Source organism: Lingula anatina, chromosome 6 (assembly GCF_051362555.1).
Source record: "Lingula anatina isolate TDL-2025a chromosome 6, LinAna3.0, whole genome shotgun sequence".
Taxonomy (NCBI): Eukaryota; Metazoa; Brachiopoda; class Lingulata; order Lingulida; family Lingulidae; genus Lingula; species Lingula anatina.
The window spans coordinates 23,271,633-23,288,801 of record NC_141772.1 but is presented as its reverse complement, the minus strand read 5'-3'; the positions used below and the strand labels follow the sequence as shown (position 1 = coordinate 23,288,801).

General features: G+C 37.0%; 2 protein-coding genes across 5 annotated transcripts in view; one reads left to right on the top strand and one right to left on the bottom strand.

Annotated features, from left to right (window-relative positions):
• The first annotated feature begins 638 nt into the window (after nt 1-638).
• On the top strand, nt 639-2,610 carry LOC106152661 (mitochondrial potassium channel-like). Its single transcript, XM_013526339.2, has 2 exons — nt 639-924; nt 1,358-2,610. The coding sequence occupies exons 1-2, from the start codon at nt 691-693 to the stop codon at nt 2,252-2,254; spliced, it is 1,131 nt and encodes a 376-aa protein (XP_013381793.2). The 5' UTR covers nt 639-690; the 3' UTR covers nt 2,255-2,610.
• Nucleotides 2,611-2,973: 363 nt separating this feature from the next.
• The window catches only part of LOC106152918 (potassium voltage-gated channel protein Shal), a 46,677-nt gene continuing 32,481 nt past the window's right edge, over nt 2,974-17,169 (bottom strand). For 2 of the 4 annotated variants that reach the window (XM_013526673.2, XM_013526665.2), the window contains exons 3-5: nt 15,125-15,310; nt 13,618-13,767; nt 2,974-8,620 (exon numbers count right to left, since the gene is read on the bottom strand). In XM_013526673.2, coding sequence (XP_013382127.1) covers nt 8,351-8,620; nt 13,618-13,767; nt 15,125-15,310 — 606 coding nt within the window. In that variant the 3' untranslated portion in view covers nt 2,974-8,350. Of the gene's footprint in view, nt 8,621-11,117; nt 11,196-13,617; nt 13,768-15,124; nt 15,311-17,169 lie in introns of those variants that run through there. The other 2 variants (XM_013526679.3, XR_001237383.2) reach the window with 2 other exon arrangements.

Below are 17,169 nucleotides of genomic sequence, written 5' to 3'. Positions count from 1 at the left end.
TAGGTCACAAAAGCAGCAAACGGAAAGTTATGGGGGTAAATGGGTAAAACTGTTTCATGGTCCTCTGTGAGATAATTGTTTGAAGACAAGTTATGGAAACAATTAATTCCAAATGGTCGTATTTATTTACTTTTCCACACAGCAAAAAAAAATCATTTCCCAGAAATGTGTTTATCAATTTGGGAAGCAAACGAATTTGTGTGACAAGAGTTGCATGGGTTGAATTGTGTTAGAGAAGACAATGAGATTGTGACAATCCACATAGGGCCGATTAGGTGTATATGGTTTTACTGTCGAGAGTGAGTGGCAAAAAATGTAAAAAAAAAAAAAGGATGAATTAAAGCCAGCTTTTGATCAGTTTTCTGTCCAGCGACGTCCTCTTTCCACATTTGCCATCATTTTTGATCGTATATAAGCTAAGACCATTGGTCACTGAGGTACCTACGTAGAGTTAGCTGACTTTACACTGATTTTGAATTTCCAGAAACAGCAAATACGTGTCCGATGGTGGGGGGGGGGGGGGGGGGTGCAGAGAAAATTTCACGATATCCATTCAATAACATCACACAACACAACAAAGTATCTTTGAAATAACATGAACGTGTTGACCCCCGGTGCTTCATTCCTCAGATGGCATGCACTGGTCTAAGGTGGTACATTCCGTCCGTGCGAGTCAAGGTCAAAACAAAGATGGCCGCCTTGGGACGGAGGTGGGGGCAGCTAAGCCGGCGAACACAAACTCTGTTTTTCCCTGCTCAGGACCATTTCAGTCGGCGTTTTGCATCGTCTCCGATAACGGGTTGGCCCAAGGTGGATCAGGCGCTGAATGACACCACAGGAGGGAGGGCGACTCGCTGGCTACAGGCCTTCGAAGACTACTTTGGACTCACGGAGATCAAAGCGGCCCAGCAGAAAGTCATTGAGGTAACATGTACTGCACGTGCATCACTGGCATTTCTTTTAACTTAAATGATAAGATAAACTTAAACATGGTCCACGTTAAGTGACTATATACTGTTGCTGACATGACTCTTTTTGTATTTTATATTTATTTATTGCTTCCTAACATTGGGCGTGGTTAATTGCATTATTATGTCCTTTTTATCCTCGTATGATTCTGGTAAATATATCTTAACGACATGCTGAGCATTATCTATATTTTCCCTCTTACGAGATGCTCATATTTGATATATTCTAGTAATCCTCATATAGCAAGCTGCTTCGGGGTGATTTTGCCAGTTTGATGTAATTAATAGAATAGTCCAGTGTCAGAGCATTATTGATCCAACATTGAGAGCTACATTGGGAAGTTCCTTTCTTATGTTTTCTATGTCCATCTATTTTTCCTCTGTGACAGGCTGAAGAGCAGTTCCTTTCATATCAAGAGAAGAGGAGGAGCAAGCAGCACGAGAGAACTGCTCTGCAGACAAAGCTAAATACCATTAGACTAGAGCTGGACAAAATCAAAAGGGGAGAAGAACGATTTCTTAAGCTGATCACAGAGGAGTATACAGTTATTGCACAGGACAACGCTCTGGCCGAGGAGCTGAGCGAATTTGAAGAGGCGGAGAGAAACTGTTTTCAGCAGCTATCAGCAGCACATAGAGAAAGTCATGAGAAAGAAAGGCTGAAAGCCGAGAGAACCAAAAACTGGAGTTTACTGTTTTCAGGCGTTGTCACAGTAACAGGATTTGTGGGGTACAGTATAGCTAATTACCTTCGCAATCGAGAGTTGAGACGTATAGTGACATCTTCTGCTGGGTCGCAGGAATTACAGGGAAGGATAGAACAGCTGGCGGAAACTGTGCAGGGACAGCAAGACAGGCTGAAAACATTTGTCAATGATATCAGTCTTCTTATAGGGCATGCAAGTCAAAGTGAAAGTGAAACTAGTCAAAATGAAAGTGAAACTAGTCAAAGTGAAAGTAAACCTCTAGTGAATGCATCACGGAGTATTTCTAGTGAGCTCTTGGACAGACAGTCAGAAGAGATCATAAATGCTGTGAAACTCCAAGACCAAGCCCTGGAGGAGCAGATGGCCGAGATCAAGCACCTGTTGTCCGTGCGCGAGGCCAGTGACACTCCAGGGAACGTTGTGTATGTCGGGCCACACATGGAGGAAATTATGTTGTACACAGAGAAGAACTTGGAGTGGAAGATGAAGATCAACTCTATTGTTACTGTGACCATGGTCTATGCTGGTTTAGCCATTGCTGTGCCAATTTTGTATGCAATATTTAAAGGTGGAGGATAAGTGTGATGTGAAAGTGAAACTGGAGTCAAAGTGAAAGTAGTTGAAGTATGAGAAAGATATGCTTGTGTACAACTATTTCATAACTTCTCTCTTGATCATATTCTCCCATATCATGTTATTTGACAGCCATGATTTCAAAGAATCATTTTGTTCTCGTGAAATGTATCATGCAAGATGTAATGAAGAACGTAATTTCATCAGTCTTAAATACCTTTATTTATTATACTTATTTTATTATGTGCACAGATTACTGTGAAAGGGAATTTTGATAGGTTGAATTCGACATCAAGTCTGAAATAAAAATTAAACTCTATCATATTAAACATGAAAAATAAAATGGAATTAAATTCCTTAAATGAATTGGTTTGTTTCTTCCAAGACCCGAATACCCAAAGGCCACACGGGGATGGATGGTACTCTACCCTTTGATCATGTGATCAAGGTCCGTTTAAGTTGGATCTAAAGGTATGGCTGTTGATATCAACTTTCTTAGTCAATAATGAATGTTTTAACATCTTATTGAGAGACCATGAAAAACCTTTTAGTCTTCATTTTTGCCTATTACTTAATCCTCAGATTTGAGACTTTCATGAAAAACCAGTGATATGAATTCTTGGCTCCATTATTTGATATTTTATTTCTCTAATATCATTATTATTATTATTATTATTATTTTTTTTTTTTGGGGGGGGGGGGGGCGATGGAGAACAAGACCGTGATTTCGTATATTTAAACATGGTTTATTGAAACAAGACATGAATTGCCAACACAGCAATATAGATGGAAACTGGACTCTCAAGACAGACTAATATGCAGCGGTGACATCTCATGGTAAATGCATGAATTCATCATCTAAGCCAAATAGACTACCTGGACTGATAAGATAATAATATGTTACAGTTACTGTAATAGACTTATGTTAAATGTAAGTTAAAATCTCAAAAAGTGCGAGGTTTGAAACTCATATATACATATACCATGCAGGATTCTCGGATGCTCTGCTATTTCTGTACAATAGTGGTATGATATACTCGTGTTTATCAGCAACATTCACCATTCATATAGTAAAAGTAATAAAAAAGGGGTGAGTTCCATTAAATATGTGTAAATATATTGCACACGTGTTGTCAAACACAACCTAATAGTAAGGTGGGGGTGTTGGGGGGGGGGGGGGGGGGCACTCTCTAAGGGCCACTTCGGTCCATTACTCTTGGTTTTTCTGTCTGTCCCACTTAAATGAGTTATTTCCATATTATGTTAATTTAAACTTAGTACATTTTATAACAATTTCATGGTGTTGTCAAAAAGTTTGTAAATATAACATTTGCTGACCCATTTACATCCAAGAAAATGTGCAAATCCCAGAGTGAGATAATACTGGCAGTTAAAGTGTACAATAAATGTCACATTATACATAAAAATCTCATAGTTGTAGAGATAGTAACCTCAACATTTCTTATAAGCAACACTAGTCAACACAAATGTTATAAAGGAATATTAAAAAAAAGACCATATAATGTAAATATTCCTAAATTATAATATTCCTAAATGATCCAGAAGACCTTCCCCCTTTATTTCACACTTCACACAAAAAATGCAAAAGATTTTTTCTAAAGAAAAAACTCCCATACCACAGTCAACGGTAGGATCACAGAAAATCAGTGGTTCAACCTCTACTTCAATTGTTTCCAGTAAATGAAACTTAATAAATAAAACAAATGACAGTTGCCATAGCATCAGCAGTAAACACAGAATCTAAGCACCTGTGAAAATGACTACATTAGATTGATGCTAGCAATCAGCAGCCGGTATGGGCCAATTCATAGTCGAACCAAAATAACGGCCAAAATGTGGTTCCAGATAAACTCATTAATTCAACAGTGATTACACAGCCAAGCTACAAAGACCTCAGACCTCCGCCAAGGTGCTCAGAGAGTGCAGACCTCTGCCAAGGCAGCTTAATTCTCCTCAGTTATCAGTAAATGGACCAACATCTAAACAATTCAATGTTAGTCCATTTCTTACCTATCCTGAAAAGTTTATCAAAACTTTATCAGTTCAGCTGTTAACTAACAAACCAAAAAAAGACAGAAACCTAACCGCCTTGGTCGAAGTCAACTATTCTGAGTACCTGTCTGAGCTGACTATGTGTAATGAACCCGAAGATTGACAGCAAATAAGGGGAGGTGGGAAAGCTTCTCGGACAATCTGTGAAATTTGGAGCATAAATTTTGGTAGTCTCTTTCTGCACTTATTAAAAAACAAGTGTTTCTTGTAGGATATAAAAATTCACCACAAATGCCAACCATCATTCCAGTGTGAATGTGACTGGACAGACACAGAAACTGGGAATTTTATTATTCAGGTGCAAAACATAACTGCACTCCACCCTTATTTATGTAACCTACAGGTGAACACTCTGTCAGCCTATGTCATCACTGTGAAACTTTTATTTTTGTATTCGTGCATCAAGTCACGTCAGCCAAGGATGGGGCAACGGGCGGCCATTTCGAAGTTCAGCAAAGTTATTATCATTTCACAGTGCAAGAGACAACTTATTTCTTATATACTGGTTACTAATGAATATATGAAAGTGAAAATTCGCACACATAATGTCACGTAGGGTTATTTTCTGATAACGATCAAAGAATACCGTGACGCAGTACAGTCGTCTCTGGCACCCTCTAGATCTCGACTTGTATAAATGCAGCAAAAGTGATTTAGTGCCGCCATTAATAGATTGAGAAGTATTGACTGATTACAGGTAGGTTCTAATGCCGCCCTTGGGACCAAATTGACTTTACTTTGCATTTGGTTTTCTCTTATTGAATCGGCTGTTTCTGACAGTTTACCGGATAAGATTGGTTGATTCTGTATTGCTTACAATCCTGTGGTACAAAAAAAAAAAGAAAATACACATGAAAAAAAATGTAGTCTAGAAATAGCGCTTTTGCCTTGTAACAGCTCCAATGAAAGAATAACAGGATTTGGAATTCAAAGGACCAATCAAACAACGTATGGAGTATAGCTGGCACAGTGAAGAATAGTCTTATAGTTGAGTATTATGCATTATCTTGTGCATGCACTGTTAACATATATATGCAAACACTACATTTTGGCTATCTTATAAGCCATCAACAGATATAACCTACCCAGAAGCATCCTGGAAGCTCTTTTTTTATTTTTGTCCATCAGAAAATAATAGAAGAAAATACTGAAGTGTATCCTGTCACTTGCCATCAGTGTTAACATTTTGCTGGTTGAAATATATGGTGTTAAGATAGGATGCAGCCACAAAGATTATACATGAATAAAAAAAAATGCATTGCAATTTTGACAAAGTATCTTTTTACTGCAATAAAATAAATAAATTTCAATTTTAATTAAAAATTTTAATTTCAGCTCACTGAGGTCAAAATTTCCAAATAGTCAAAACAGACTGACCAAACAAGTTTCTAAAAATGTTCAATGACTTCATCCTATAGGTTAAGAATATGCAAATTATAAGAATCAGATAGGATAAGTTAAAATACCTGCATTAAATATATACCTCCCGCCCATCTCCAGAATTAAGTTTAAAATATTGGTAAACAACCCATGAAAATTTCATTCCATATGAATAAATGTCAATCAAGTGTTTGTCAGATTGAGAATTCTTCCAGAATGCTTCTAACTGTAGTGGTTCTTTAACACAACGTAACGTGCACAGTGATCACATGACCTTCCCACAATCCACTATTCATTCATTATTTAATTTAAAAATTGTATACATATGTCTATGATTTTGTAAGATGAATAAGATCATATACATATAAGGCTGTAAAAAGTGTGCCATAGCACAAACATGTCAAAGTGCACACAGTTGCCGGAGACAAAACACGTACGTAAGAAATATATTATGCTGAAATCTACACACAAGTACATTTCACTTTTCGAGGTAATTGTTCTTCATGTTCACCCTCAATCTTTCCCTTATAACAATGATTGTAATTCAACTATAATGTTTTAAAGATAAATTAAATATATATATAAATTTTATGCAAGAAGCCTAAAATCACAATTGAGATTCTTTCAAATTTTTTATAAAAGCCTGGCAGAAGAATTAAAAATACAAAGTTAAATATCAATAGAGAGCATGAACATTTAAAATTAAGAAAGAGCAGAAATAAAAGGACACAGAGTGGTGAAAAATCAGGTGTATAGCAAGGTATTCTGCAACTCATACACAGCTTAACCATGCCTTCCAGCTGAACATAGAAAACTAGTGATGAACATCTGTGACGTCAGCATAGATATTGATCAGTGACACGGGGATTCTGAGAGCAATAAATTTCTACATCTACCTGCAGAAAATGACTGCAGAAAGTGGTTCGTTGAAAATTAAAAAAAGAAAACTTAATACATAATTGCAAGCCAACTAAGTGCAGTAAACCGGTTTGCTTAAAAGACCTTTGTTTTGTGAATGAAGTCCAGAAAAAAGTTTAAGTCATCAGTGCTTAAAACAAAACATATTGTGGATACAGATAATAAATAAAATCAACAGATTATAATGTACTTGAAATAGATACGTAAGATGGAAGCTGGATGAATGGATAGGTATAACCCTTTTGAAATGATACCCTTTTGCTCCTGCCACTTTAATTGGATCAGTATCGGAGTGGGTTTGTGGAAATGTTCTGTATAATAACAGCGGATGTCATTTCAAGGTAAAACCCAAGTTACGTGACAAGAAATTGATTTTTCTAGAACCTAGAGAGGTGGTTTATGGCTTCTGTCATAAAAATACGAAGCAAGGAATTTTAACAAAAAGGAAGATGCAACAAATAACAACTAAGTGAACAAACAAGAAGTGAAGAGGGCTCTCTTTCACTTTCAACACTGCAAACAAAAACCAAGGTGTTGTAAAATTAAACTGAGTATGAAGAAGAAAAATAAACATCCCTACTACGGCTAGTATCATGTGTACAATTGCTTCGATCTACATGGTCTGTAATGATAACAATCCCGCGTGAAGAAAAAATAGCAATAGGTGGACACATCAACTACAGTGAAACTGTCACTCTTTTTTCTATTTTTCTCACAATTTACTACTCTATCTTTCTTTTTCTCCTAGGAACCAGGTGCAATTATTTCTTAAACATCCATGAAAACATTTCCCTCTACTCTAAATCAGACTGAGTGTTCATCAAATACAACCATCAGACACAGTGTATATACATTAAAAATGGAAACAGATTTTACATGTATGCCAACTCACCCAAACACACTAATAAGTACTGTTTTTAAAAATTTCCCTAGACGGGAAAAACTTGCCTGAGCATTTCACATGCAGCAGGTCAATCATATTCACAATTTCTTCCAAAATTTCCTATACATAAGTGCTAACTAAAAATAGAGATAAATGGCAACCATGGAAACCCCCGTCTGTGACAGCTGGTCACATGGTTTGCGAGAGCCAATCGCAGTCTGTTTTACAACAGTCACATCACATTGTGTGCTCACTGAGCACTAGAATTCACAGCAGTACTGCCTCAAAAGAGAGAGAGTCCTACACTTTATCCTCTAGCAACGCCTAGCTACTTCAGTACATTTACGCAGACACTTCTTAGCGTTAAAAGATAAACTAAATGCGTTAACACGTCATGAATTGAAGTGTACAAATGTAATAAAAGATGTGAACTATGTGCTAAAGGACTGACCACAGACTATATACAGTAACAGTTTTTTTTTGTTCTTAAATAAGTCTACATTAGCTATACTAACAACCATAATGGCCGTTTGAAATTCAACTCCATGACTAATCAAAACATTAAGACTCGTATACCATCACCACATGAATTGTTTATCACACACAAATACATGTAAAATACATATCTATGCATGATAAGCAATATGTTATATGTATATATAACGATACTATTCATAATTCTTTTAGTGAAGGTAAATGTGTGAGTGTCCCCGTAGCGGCATGTCACCTGTTGCACCTTGACAGCCACGTACCCATTATGACACAGACCCTAGCAGGACCTGCCGAGACCCCCTGGGTGAGACCCCCCGGGGGAGGGGGGCCCCACCGTCCTCACAACACCCTCTGTGCTATAAGGTGGAGATTCTCACCACGCCCCCTGCTGGAGACACTGTGCTGGCCGTGCTGGGCGTGTGCAGGGAATCCTGGGAGTTTCCCATGTTGCCAGGCGACGTGTTGGGCATGCTCACTACGGCTGTGGTTTGTATATTGTTGGGTCGGCTGTTGGAACTAGTCGGGTAGCTCATGGCGTTTAGACTGGACCGTGAGTTGCGATTACTGGAGGGGATGCGAATACTGATGTCGTTCAATTCCTCTGCGTCTGAGGAATTCTTAAGTGGCTGGAAAAAGGCAGAAAAAAAAAGGTGAATGATTTTTTTAAAATTACATATTGAGAAATCGATACAAGTTCATACTTGTCATTTCAATGAAGGTGGTGTTAAGAAAAAATACAAAAACAGATTTTGCCCAGCTTCAGTTATTTTCCACTGTACCCCAAAATCATGCCTTATTTACATTTGTAGACATTTTAACCAGATATCATTTTTAACAGTTTACTTCATAGTATTATTCAATTTTCAAAAATACTGATCAATCTTGGATGTTGATTCATAACAGTTTTATTCAACCAATTTAATGAATATCAACACATGGCACAAATCTTGTAGACAATAACTCTCAGAATCTATAGTGTAAACAATTCCAGAAATATCTAGTTTAGTCCAAGCTGTTATCAACTACATTTCTCCTTCAGCGATGGAAGTCACATTCGCCCACAAATAACATTAGTAGTAGAAGTGCAGTTCTAACATGTTTATGGGTTCATGCAATTATCCATCAGTCAATCAGGAAAAAACGGGTCATTTCTGCAGGTGCGTGTGATCCATATTACTAGTCCATGTAAAATGTACAGAAAGACACCTCAGGGGTGGGTGACGATGGGTAAGGAGGGGTGGGGGTGGGGGACCTCACAGGTGCATTTGTGCTGGAGTGGGTGCAGGTTGGTAGGGGTGGGGTGGGGTGGGGTGGTATGGGGTGGGGTGGTGTGGGGAGGGGTGGGGTGGGGTGGGGTGGTGTGGGGGTGGGGGTGGGGTGGGGTGGGGGTATCACATGTAGGAATTTTGAAGTAAACAATGGGCTTTGAGAAAAAACAAAAAACAAATAAATAAATTAATACAATTTTTGTTTAATTAAATCTTTTCTGCCAACCTTAAAGATCAGTGCAAAGCCAAAATGACCAAAGCTGATGCTTTCTGAGTATGCTATTAGGCTATCGTTTCATTCACAATAAATGTCACTACGCATTTAATCAACATGCAGGATATTACAATCAGTAATCATCACGCACAGAAAACCTGGTAATTCAACAGGCCAGACCCCTGGGGATCAGGTGAAAGCACCCCAGGGACGTTGGAGGCAATCCCCACCCTTCAAGCTGATGTGACGTGCAGCTTTCACTGCCAACAGACCCTGGGGAATTCTTTGAGGAATAGCCTGAACTTAAGAATTTGAATGCACAAATATATCCCCTCTACACAGCAGTCAATTTGAGCTCACCCCTGGAATAATATTACCACCTAATCTCCTTCTTATATTTGACAAATGTTCAACTCCCATCCCCCCCATGGGGCCGCGCTGGTAAGTAGGTCTATCATTCAAGAGGAACAACTTTCTTTTCAATATTGATATAATTGACCAAACTGGGCCGTATTTAGAAACAATTTGACAGGGCACCTGCTCGTTTCTATACAGTAATATGCACACCAACCACCGCTGGGAGTTTTATCTTCGGCAGCACATTTTTCATAATCTGGTAAAAGGAAGAAGACCGTATCTAAATACAAAAGCTCACGGGTCGGGTCTAAGACTGCGCTTTTCTTTCTGAAGAATAATGAGCAGGCACGATTATGCTGATAGTTTCAAAGCACTATTCTCTCCGAATTATCTCACTGTCTGGATTAGCGAGCTTCTCAAAGCCAGACTATAATAGACGCCTTCAGACCAGTTTGTGAGAGGGACTTGAGCCAAATCAAAATGGATGGTTTTAAAGCTTATTCCCTTTCCAAGGATAAGATGTGCATTTCTTGGAAAAGGCTAGGTAACAGGGGAGATTCAGAAACTGCAAAAGGACCTTAAAATACTCTATAATTAAATATTGTAATTACAAAGAAAATGGTTTCCCAGTTTTCCGGGATCCCATGGTCAATAACATCTAAATTTAAAAAATCAATTCTTTTTTTCAGGCAGTAGGTGGTCGCAGGCACTTCCTGTGTTGTTCACATTTTAAATTAAAGGGCACTCTTAAAGATTATCTTTTTGGGACCTCAAAAGCGTCATCTGACATTAAAACTGGTGAAACTGGTATTCCTTGTACTCTTAAAAAATCATCCAGTAAAAGGGGGAGGGGCAGACCTAGGAAATCACACCTTGTGCTGGTTGCATATCTATGGGATAATGTTAGTCTGTGTAGGCTACTGGTACTTGTTTAAGAAGAGAAAGTTGGTCTTAACTAAAATATTTAGTCTACTTTGACAGAACAAAAATCAATAGTAGACTGCATAAATGAAAAGTCTTATCTTAATAATTAAGTATCAAGAGAAAGATATGTCTGTCCTTACTCAGACTAAAATTTAGTTTCATTAAGTAGACAATTACAGATCTCTTCTGCCTTGAAGAAGACATACATTTTCAGTCAAAAAGTCTGGACCAACTTTCTGTCTTAAATTTTTTTTATTGTTGGTGAAAATGGCCTGAAGACTGGTGAGGAAGAAGAAGAAGAGGTGAGAGTTCACAAAATAACCCGTCTGCTAGACTGTCTGGAGATACCAAGACCCTTACATGTGCCAAAAACTTGAATTAAGATCACTGGGTTACATTAATATCATTAAGGTCTTCTGTTTCCAGGGACTCCCGTGTCTAAAAATAGATAAAACAAAAGAAAACGAGAAATAAGGTGTCTCTAAGGAGGGGCTGTGGAAATGGCTGTATTGACAATATGGCTGAGTTTGGCAGGAAGAGGAAGATGGCAACTGAGAAAGCCATCCTTCACAATTAAACAAATTAATAAAAAGCTGTCAAAATTATTTAGAAATGTTTACAAACTATTACTACATGTACAAATCAAATAAAGTGCCATTATACAGTATTTTAGACAAGCGAAATAAATAATGAAAGTTTCGTTGGGATAAAAAAAACTGCTAACTTGAATGTTCTATTCAAGGTACTGAGTTTTCTTTTCATTCAGATTTATTATAGTAATTCTCATCTTTTTGATTGATCTCTGTATGTAACTAGGGAGTTTCATTAAGCTTCAAAGAAGCAAAACACCGCAAAACTTTGCTGGCTCCATCATGTGACCCGGCCCACAGGTTTCAAATATGTTATCAGTATGTATCTTTATGTTTCTATATGTATCTGTATATATATGTTATGAATATGCATGATCTGTATGTGCATGCATCTATGTATGTATACATGTATCTATCTGTATATATAATGTGTATGTACATTTATCTACAAGTTCATGGAATCAATTCTTCTCTTCCCTCTGTAAATATCAGAATACAACACGCCTAGCTAAAGATCGACATATCCTTGGTGTCAAATTAGAAAACAAATACCATATTAATAATAAAAAATGTATCAATTTAATAAACAAAAGGGGTCATTTCAAATGAAACAGTCAATGGCATTATATAAGTACAGAAAATTATTACATGTATTTGTAATACTAAATAAACATCATGTAGTAATCTATTAAGCCATCAGGTACAATCATTTTACGTATTTTGTCAACATTTCGACAAAAACTGACCAAAATTTAGCTTAATGGGCACTGAACCTTGCATTTATTCCAGGCGCAGAGTTAATAATTCAGAACTGAGACAATTAAATCCCCAAGACAGGTGAAGATGCATATTCCATCTAGAGTTTCAGGAAAAAGACAATTTTCTGTAGTAGATAATGACCTTGGTATGTCTTTATTCCAGAGTGGGTATGTTACTGCTTACCATTATTGTGCTAGCCATCTTTGTCTGGGAATTCATTATTCACTGTGCGGCTGTATGCCCTTTGCATTTCATTTGGATTGGCACCCTTGCCACGAAAGTACTTTTTTCAAAAACTAATTGCCACCATAATTCCATTATTGTTCACAGATCTATTTTTTTCTTTCTCGCTCTTTAAATTGTTCCAAAATTTTTATCACTGGGAGGAAGAGAGACAGACTTCACCCAAAGTGTTTCAAATAATTGATCCAGGTACCATTTGGCTCAATCATACTCTTCTTCTAAATGCTCTTCATACTTCCCACTAACTCCCAAAACAATAGATCTTTTTTACTTGCAAGGAGTTTTCCAGCATTTGGCTTTTAAATTACCTCTTTGTGAACTTGACTAACCTCATGTAATCTTAAGCAGCCCATTGGATTTGTATGCCAACCTTTCTTTTCCTTTTTTTTTTTTTTTTATTAATAAATTTGCAGAGCCTTTTAACTCATACAGCCATTATACTGAATATTTGTTTTTGTTACAGTGTAGATCAAGGTATTATCATGTGCTCCCACAAAATGTTCTACTTTTTAAAGACTTTTTTTAAACTCACAGACAGTCTAATTCATCCCCCATTTACAGTTAGATAATTAAGTAAATTTAGCTTATCTTTTGGTGGGGGACTGCTGTTGCCATAGCAACTATGAATTAGTTTCCAAAGAGCCTTCACCCCAAATAAAGTGAGTTCCAACATGAACTACTTTCTGTTTTGTTTGCTGTCTCTGTAGAAAGATGGGGATATTTATAATCCAACAACCAACATCAGTTGAGACATAGTACTGCCAAAAAATTTGGCTGTTCTCAAAATACAACTGGGTAATAAAGTTTGTGGAAAAATGACTTATTTACTTTTGCCTAGATGGACACTAAATACATACATGCCACTGTTTTGCATCTTCCTATATACTCTTGAGAAATGAGCCAATGTTCAAGGCAAGGTAAATCCTTGCTTTTAACTGCTGATATCAGTACACTCTGATCAAAAACTATGTGGTTGTTCACCCACCCAGGTAAAGGAAGGTGTGTGTGTGTGTGTGTGTGTGTGTGTGTGTGTGTAGCAATATAGTGATAGTTGGTGATTTTTTAAGGCCACCATGGAAATTCCCACATGTAGAGCGTCCTTTGAAGAAACTAACTTGCATCTGTTTATGACAAACCATGATCAACAATACCCATTTTGTACTCAAATCTTCACACAAGGCTCTCCAGTGTATATAAATCAAATATATTTAAAATTCCCTTCATTGCACCACAGACGGTACCCAGTAGTACCCAACACAGAGACTTACTTTTCTAGAAGATTTCCTGGCGCAGCAACCGGTGGTTCTGTTTTTATTGTCCCTGGAGCGGACAGACATGGTGGGGGTGAGAGGAGGGGTGCCTAGGAGCTTGGTGGGCTGACCGTTATAGTTCACGTCCATGTCTGTGAACTCGCGGTCCTGGGAAGAAAAGAAAGAGAAATCAGCTGAAAAGTGGTGTTGAAAAGAAATGCCATAGAAATAAGGAATGTAAATTAAGCTCTAAATCTATATTCCAATGTAAGGCCAAAAAAAGTCATCACTCTGACAAAATTAACTTAGTTCTAACATAGAATACAGCCACTTCATGGACCAAATAAATTTCAGCTCTTAGACCAAATTCTTTCAGCTCTAGGGTCACACAAATTTAGCTCTGGAGCCATAAATTCAGCCCCATGACCATAAGAATTTGACGGTAGGACCAAATACATTCAGTTGGAGAATCTCAACACCATTAGGTACGGTGAATTACTACTAAATCATTCTAAACTGAAGAACTTGTGAATATAAATTTCAATCTTGAAGTAAAGATCAACTTTCAACATAAATTCTTAAGGGAAATCAGGCCCAGAACTTCTGGAATATTGGTCCAATTATTACAATTACAGAAACGTAACAGGAACAATTACAGTGCCCATTCACTGCAATTCTTGCCCATTACTGTAGGAATTACTAAATGAGGCATTCGTCTCTTCCAATAACACATTTAATCTAACTGCGTATTTAGTTTAGATTATCAAGTATGGAGACTGACAACTGCCAGTTGAATTCTCTGTTCATTTGTCAAACTTGCATAACTGTTAAATTAAGAACAACCATGAAATATTAAATCATCCACTAAAGTGCCCCAATCAACTTTGGAAAAAGTAATTACTTCAACTCCTTCAGAAGTTATTTATTCGTTGCTAAATATGATTTCCCTTTGTTTTCCAATGTCTTTTTCATTACTATTGATATCATAAACAAGATTTTTCTCATTCTGATATAAAAAATTTAGCCAACAACTTATTTGCAACAACAGTTAGTCAAGGATGGGTTCATGGGACCACCTGTCTTGTTGTTATATGACACGGGCACCGTGAACCAATGTAGTTCCACAGTGCAGAAAACATAATTCATCTTTCTTTTTTTACTGAACTTTCGAAACAAGTTTGCATATATCAAAATGACCAAAAATTCAGTTTTCAGTTTCTGTTCAGTTACCAGTTATGCAGGCTTTCCTGTCTTGATGACCTCACACATAAAAACATCGTATGGCAGCACAGAAAACCTGCAAGATGGCTTGCGTGTATTATTGGTTCTTAACTAGTCTGTAAGTCTAACTTATCCTTGAATAAGTACAGTTAACAGCTTGTAGCCCAGTCCTACTAACAGAGACATTTTAATTCATCAAGAATTGATCGGATTCCTGTATGTAACCAGACATGGACCTCATTCAAAACCAACGTTAAAATGTCTCCAGTGCTTTAAAATCAAACTCCAGTAAAACCAGGCTTACTGTGGTTTTTTCCAAGCAACTCAGCAAATGGTGGTGCTGAAGCTCAAATACGTCTGCATCATCTTTATCTTCAGGCTCCTGACCTAATTCTTGCAGCCGTATTCGCTCTTCTTCCTTTTTCTTTCGTGCTACAAAAGCCGCACCACTTGCATTTTTGGCCATTCTTATCCTTGCTAGCCGGGCTTTCTGTAACACACACAAGTCAGTAAAATTAATGGAATTCATTTAAAGCTGTTTATTTTTATTTACATAAAAATATATTTCAATTAAAATCATATCCCAACTACAAAAATTAGTTTAATTAAAATCAAATCTCAGCTGCCAATTCAATAATTTTCAAAAAAAATCCATAAGAAAGTTTTAAAAACACTCAGAAAAAGAAAATACTTGAAAAACTATGCATTTGAAATTAAAAAAAAAATGTTACAATGCTGATGTTATTCTTAAAAGCTAAGAATTTTAGCATTTTCTTCTCATTATTAAAGTATTCACTTATAGCATAATAAGCACCGCAAGACCCTTTAAAAAGGGTAGAAAAACAGTAAAAAATGCACAATATGCAAAGATTTTTTGAAAGAAGCTCAAAACCACTCAAACAAATTTTCAATGGCAGGAAAAAATCTTTATCCCTTTTTCCACTTTTCTGGGGAAAAAAAATGAAATAAAACTAATTTTGTTTGAAATGCACCCTGGCTACCTGAACCAGCTGAAACTCAGGCGTGTTCAGAAATGCTTCTAGTTCAGCCTGCTGAATATGAAATTGTGCCAGCTTTTAATAATATACCATCAAGTCAATAACGCAAATCTCAAATTCAAGCATAAACCATGCCACTGCCACAAAACAATATTCTTTATTAATCTTTCAAAAATCTGTCTTAAAATTAAAAACTATAAAATGATACTAATGAAATCATCATCCATGTTAGTTTACAATCAGTGTGTAAAAAAAATCCTTATTGAATTGTGCAAAGATAATAGCAATTTACACAAAGAACAATTAGCGCAAAATGTGTTTAGTTAGTCAAAAAGGCAAATGAAAATGTTGCAATTTTGTTAGAAATGTAATAAAAACCACACAGGTGATTTCAGAATGTGTGTGAAAGCATGGCTGGGTGCATTTGTTTTTGTTTTGTTGAGGAAATGAATAAAAAAAAACAATATTGTCCAACAAACCTATGTTAGAACTAATACTGTGGTCATATGTACTATGGGGGGGGGGGGGGGGGGGGGGGGAGTTCTCAAAAGATTGACAATGTTCAAATTCCATTCTGAAACTGTCAACTTTTAAACCTTTGTGTAGAAATGGTTTTGGGGGGTGGGCTTAAATGAAAATATGAATGGGTGGGGATAACGAAGAGACAAAAAGGAAAGAAACTGAAGTCGCTTTGAAAAACTGGCCATCTTCTCTTCAAAAGAAAATGGGGGGGGGGGGTACATTCATGGACCACCAATGTCACTGATTTAAAAAGCTGAAAATCACGCGTGACAAGGGACTGGAAAATCTACCCCTGGAGAATTTTACCTGTCTGTAAGACATTCAAGGTATGTGAATAGTCAAAACTTCAAATATACGGTCTAAACTTATTGGAGAAAAAAATAACCTCAAAATCAAATCAACATTTAAACAAACTGACTAAAAGTATTCCAAGTTATTTAAAGGGAAGAGATGTAAGCTGTTTACAGCCTAAGTCCCACAGGTCATTCTGGACGCCATTATCCACATCAGTTCACTGTATTGATTGCTGGACACAGACCTGATGATTAGAGACTTCAGCTGCTGGCTATTGGTGTTTAGTTAGCATGTACATTCACTCTGTGTGTGTGTGTGTGTGTGTGTGTGTATGTGTGTGTGTGTGTGTGTGTACAGGTCATGTGTGTGTGCACGTGTCCATGAGTGTGTGGGTGTACACACACTGGACAAAAGAAGTGTCACCCCCTAACTCAGAGTAATAAAAGTAGGCAGATCTTGGGTACTTATAATGCCTGGTCTACTTATAATGTGACTAATGAGTATAAAACCGCTATACCATGGGATTGTATTGTTG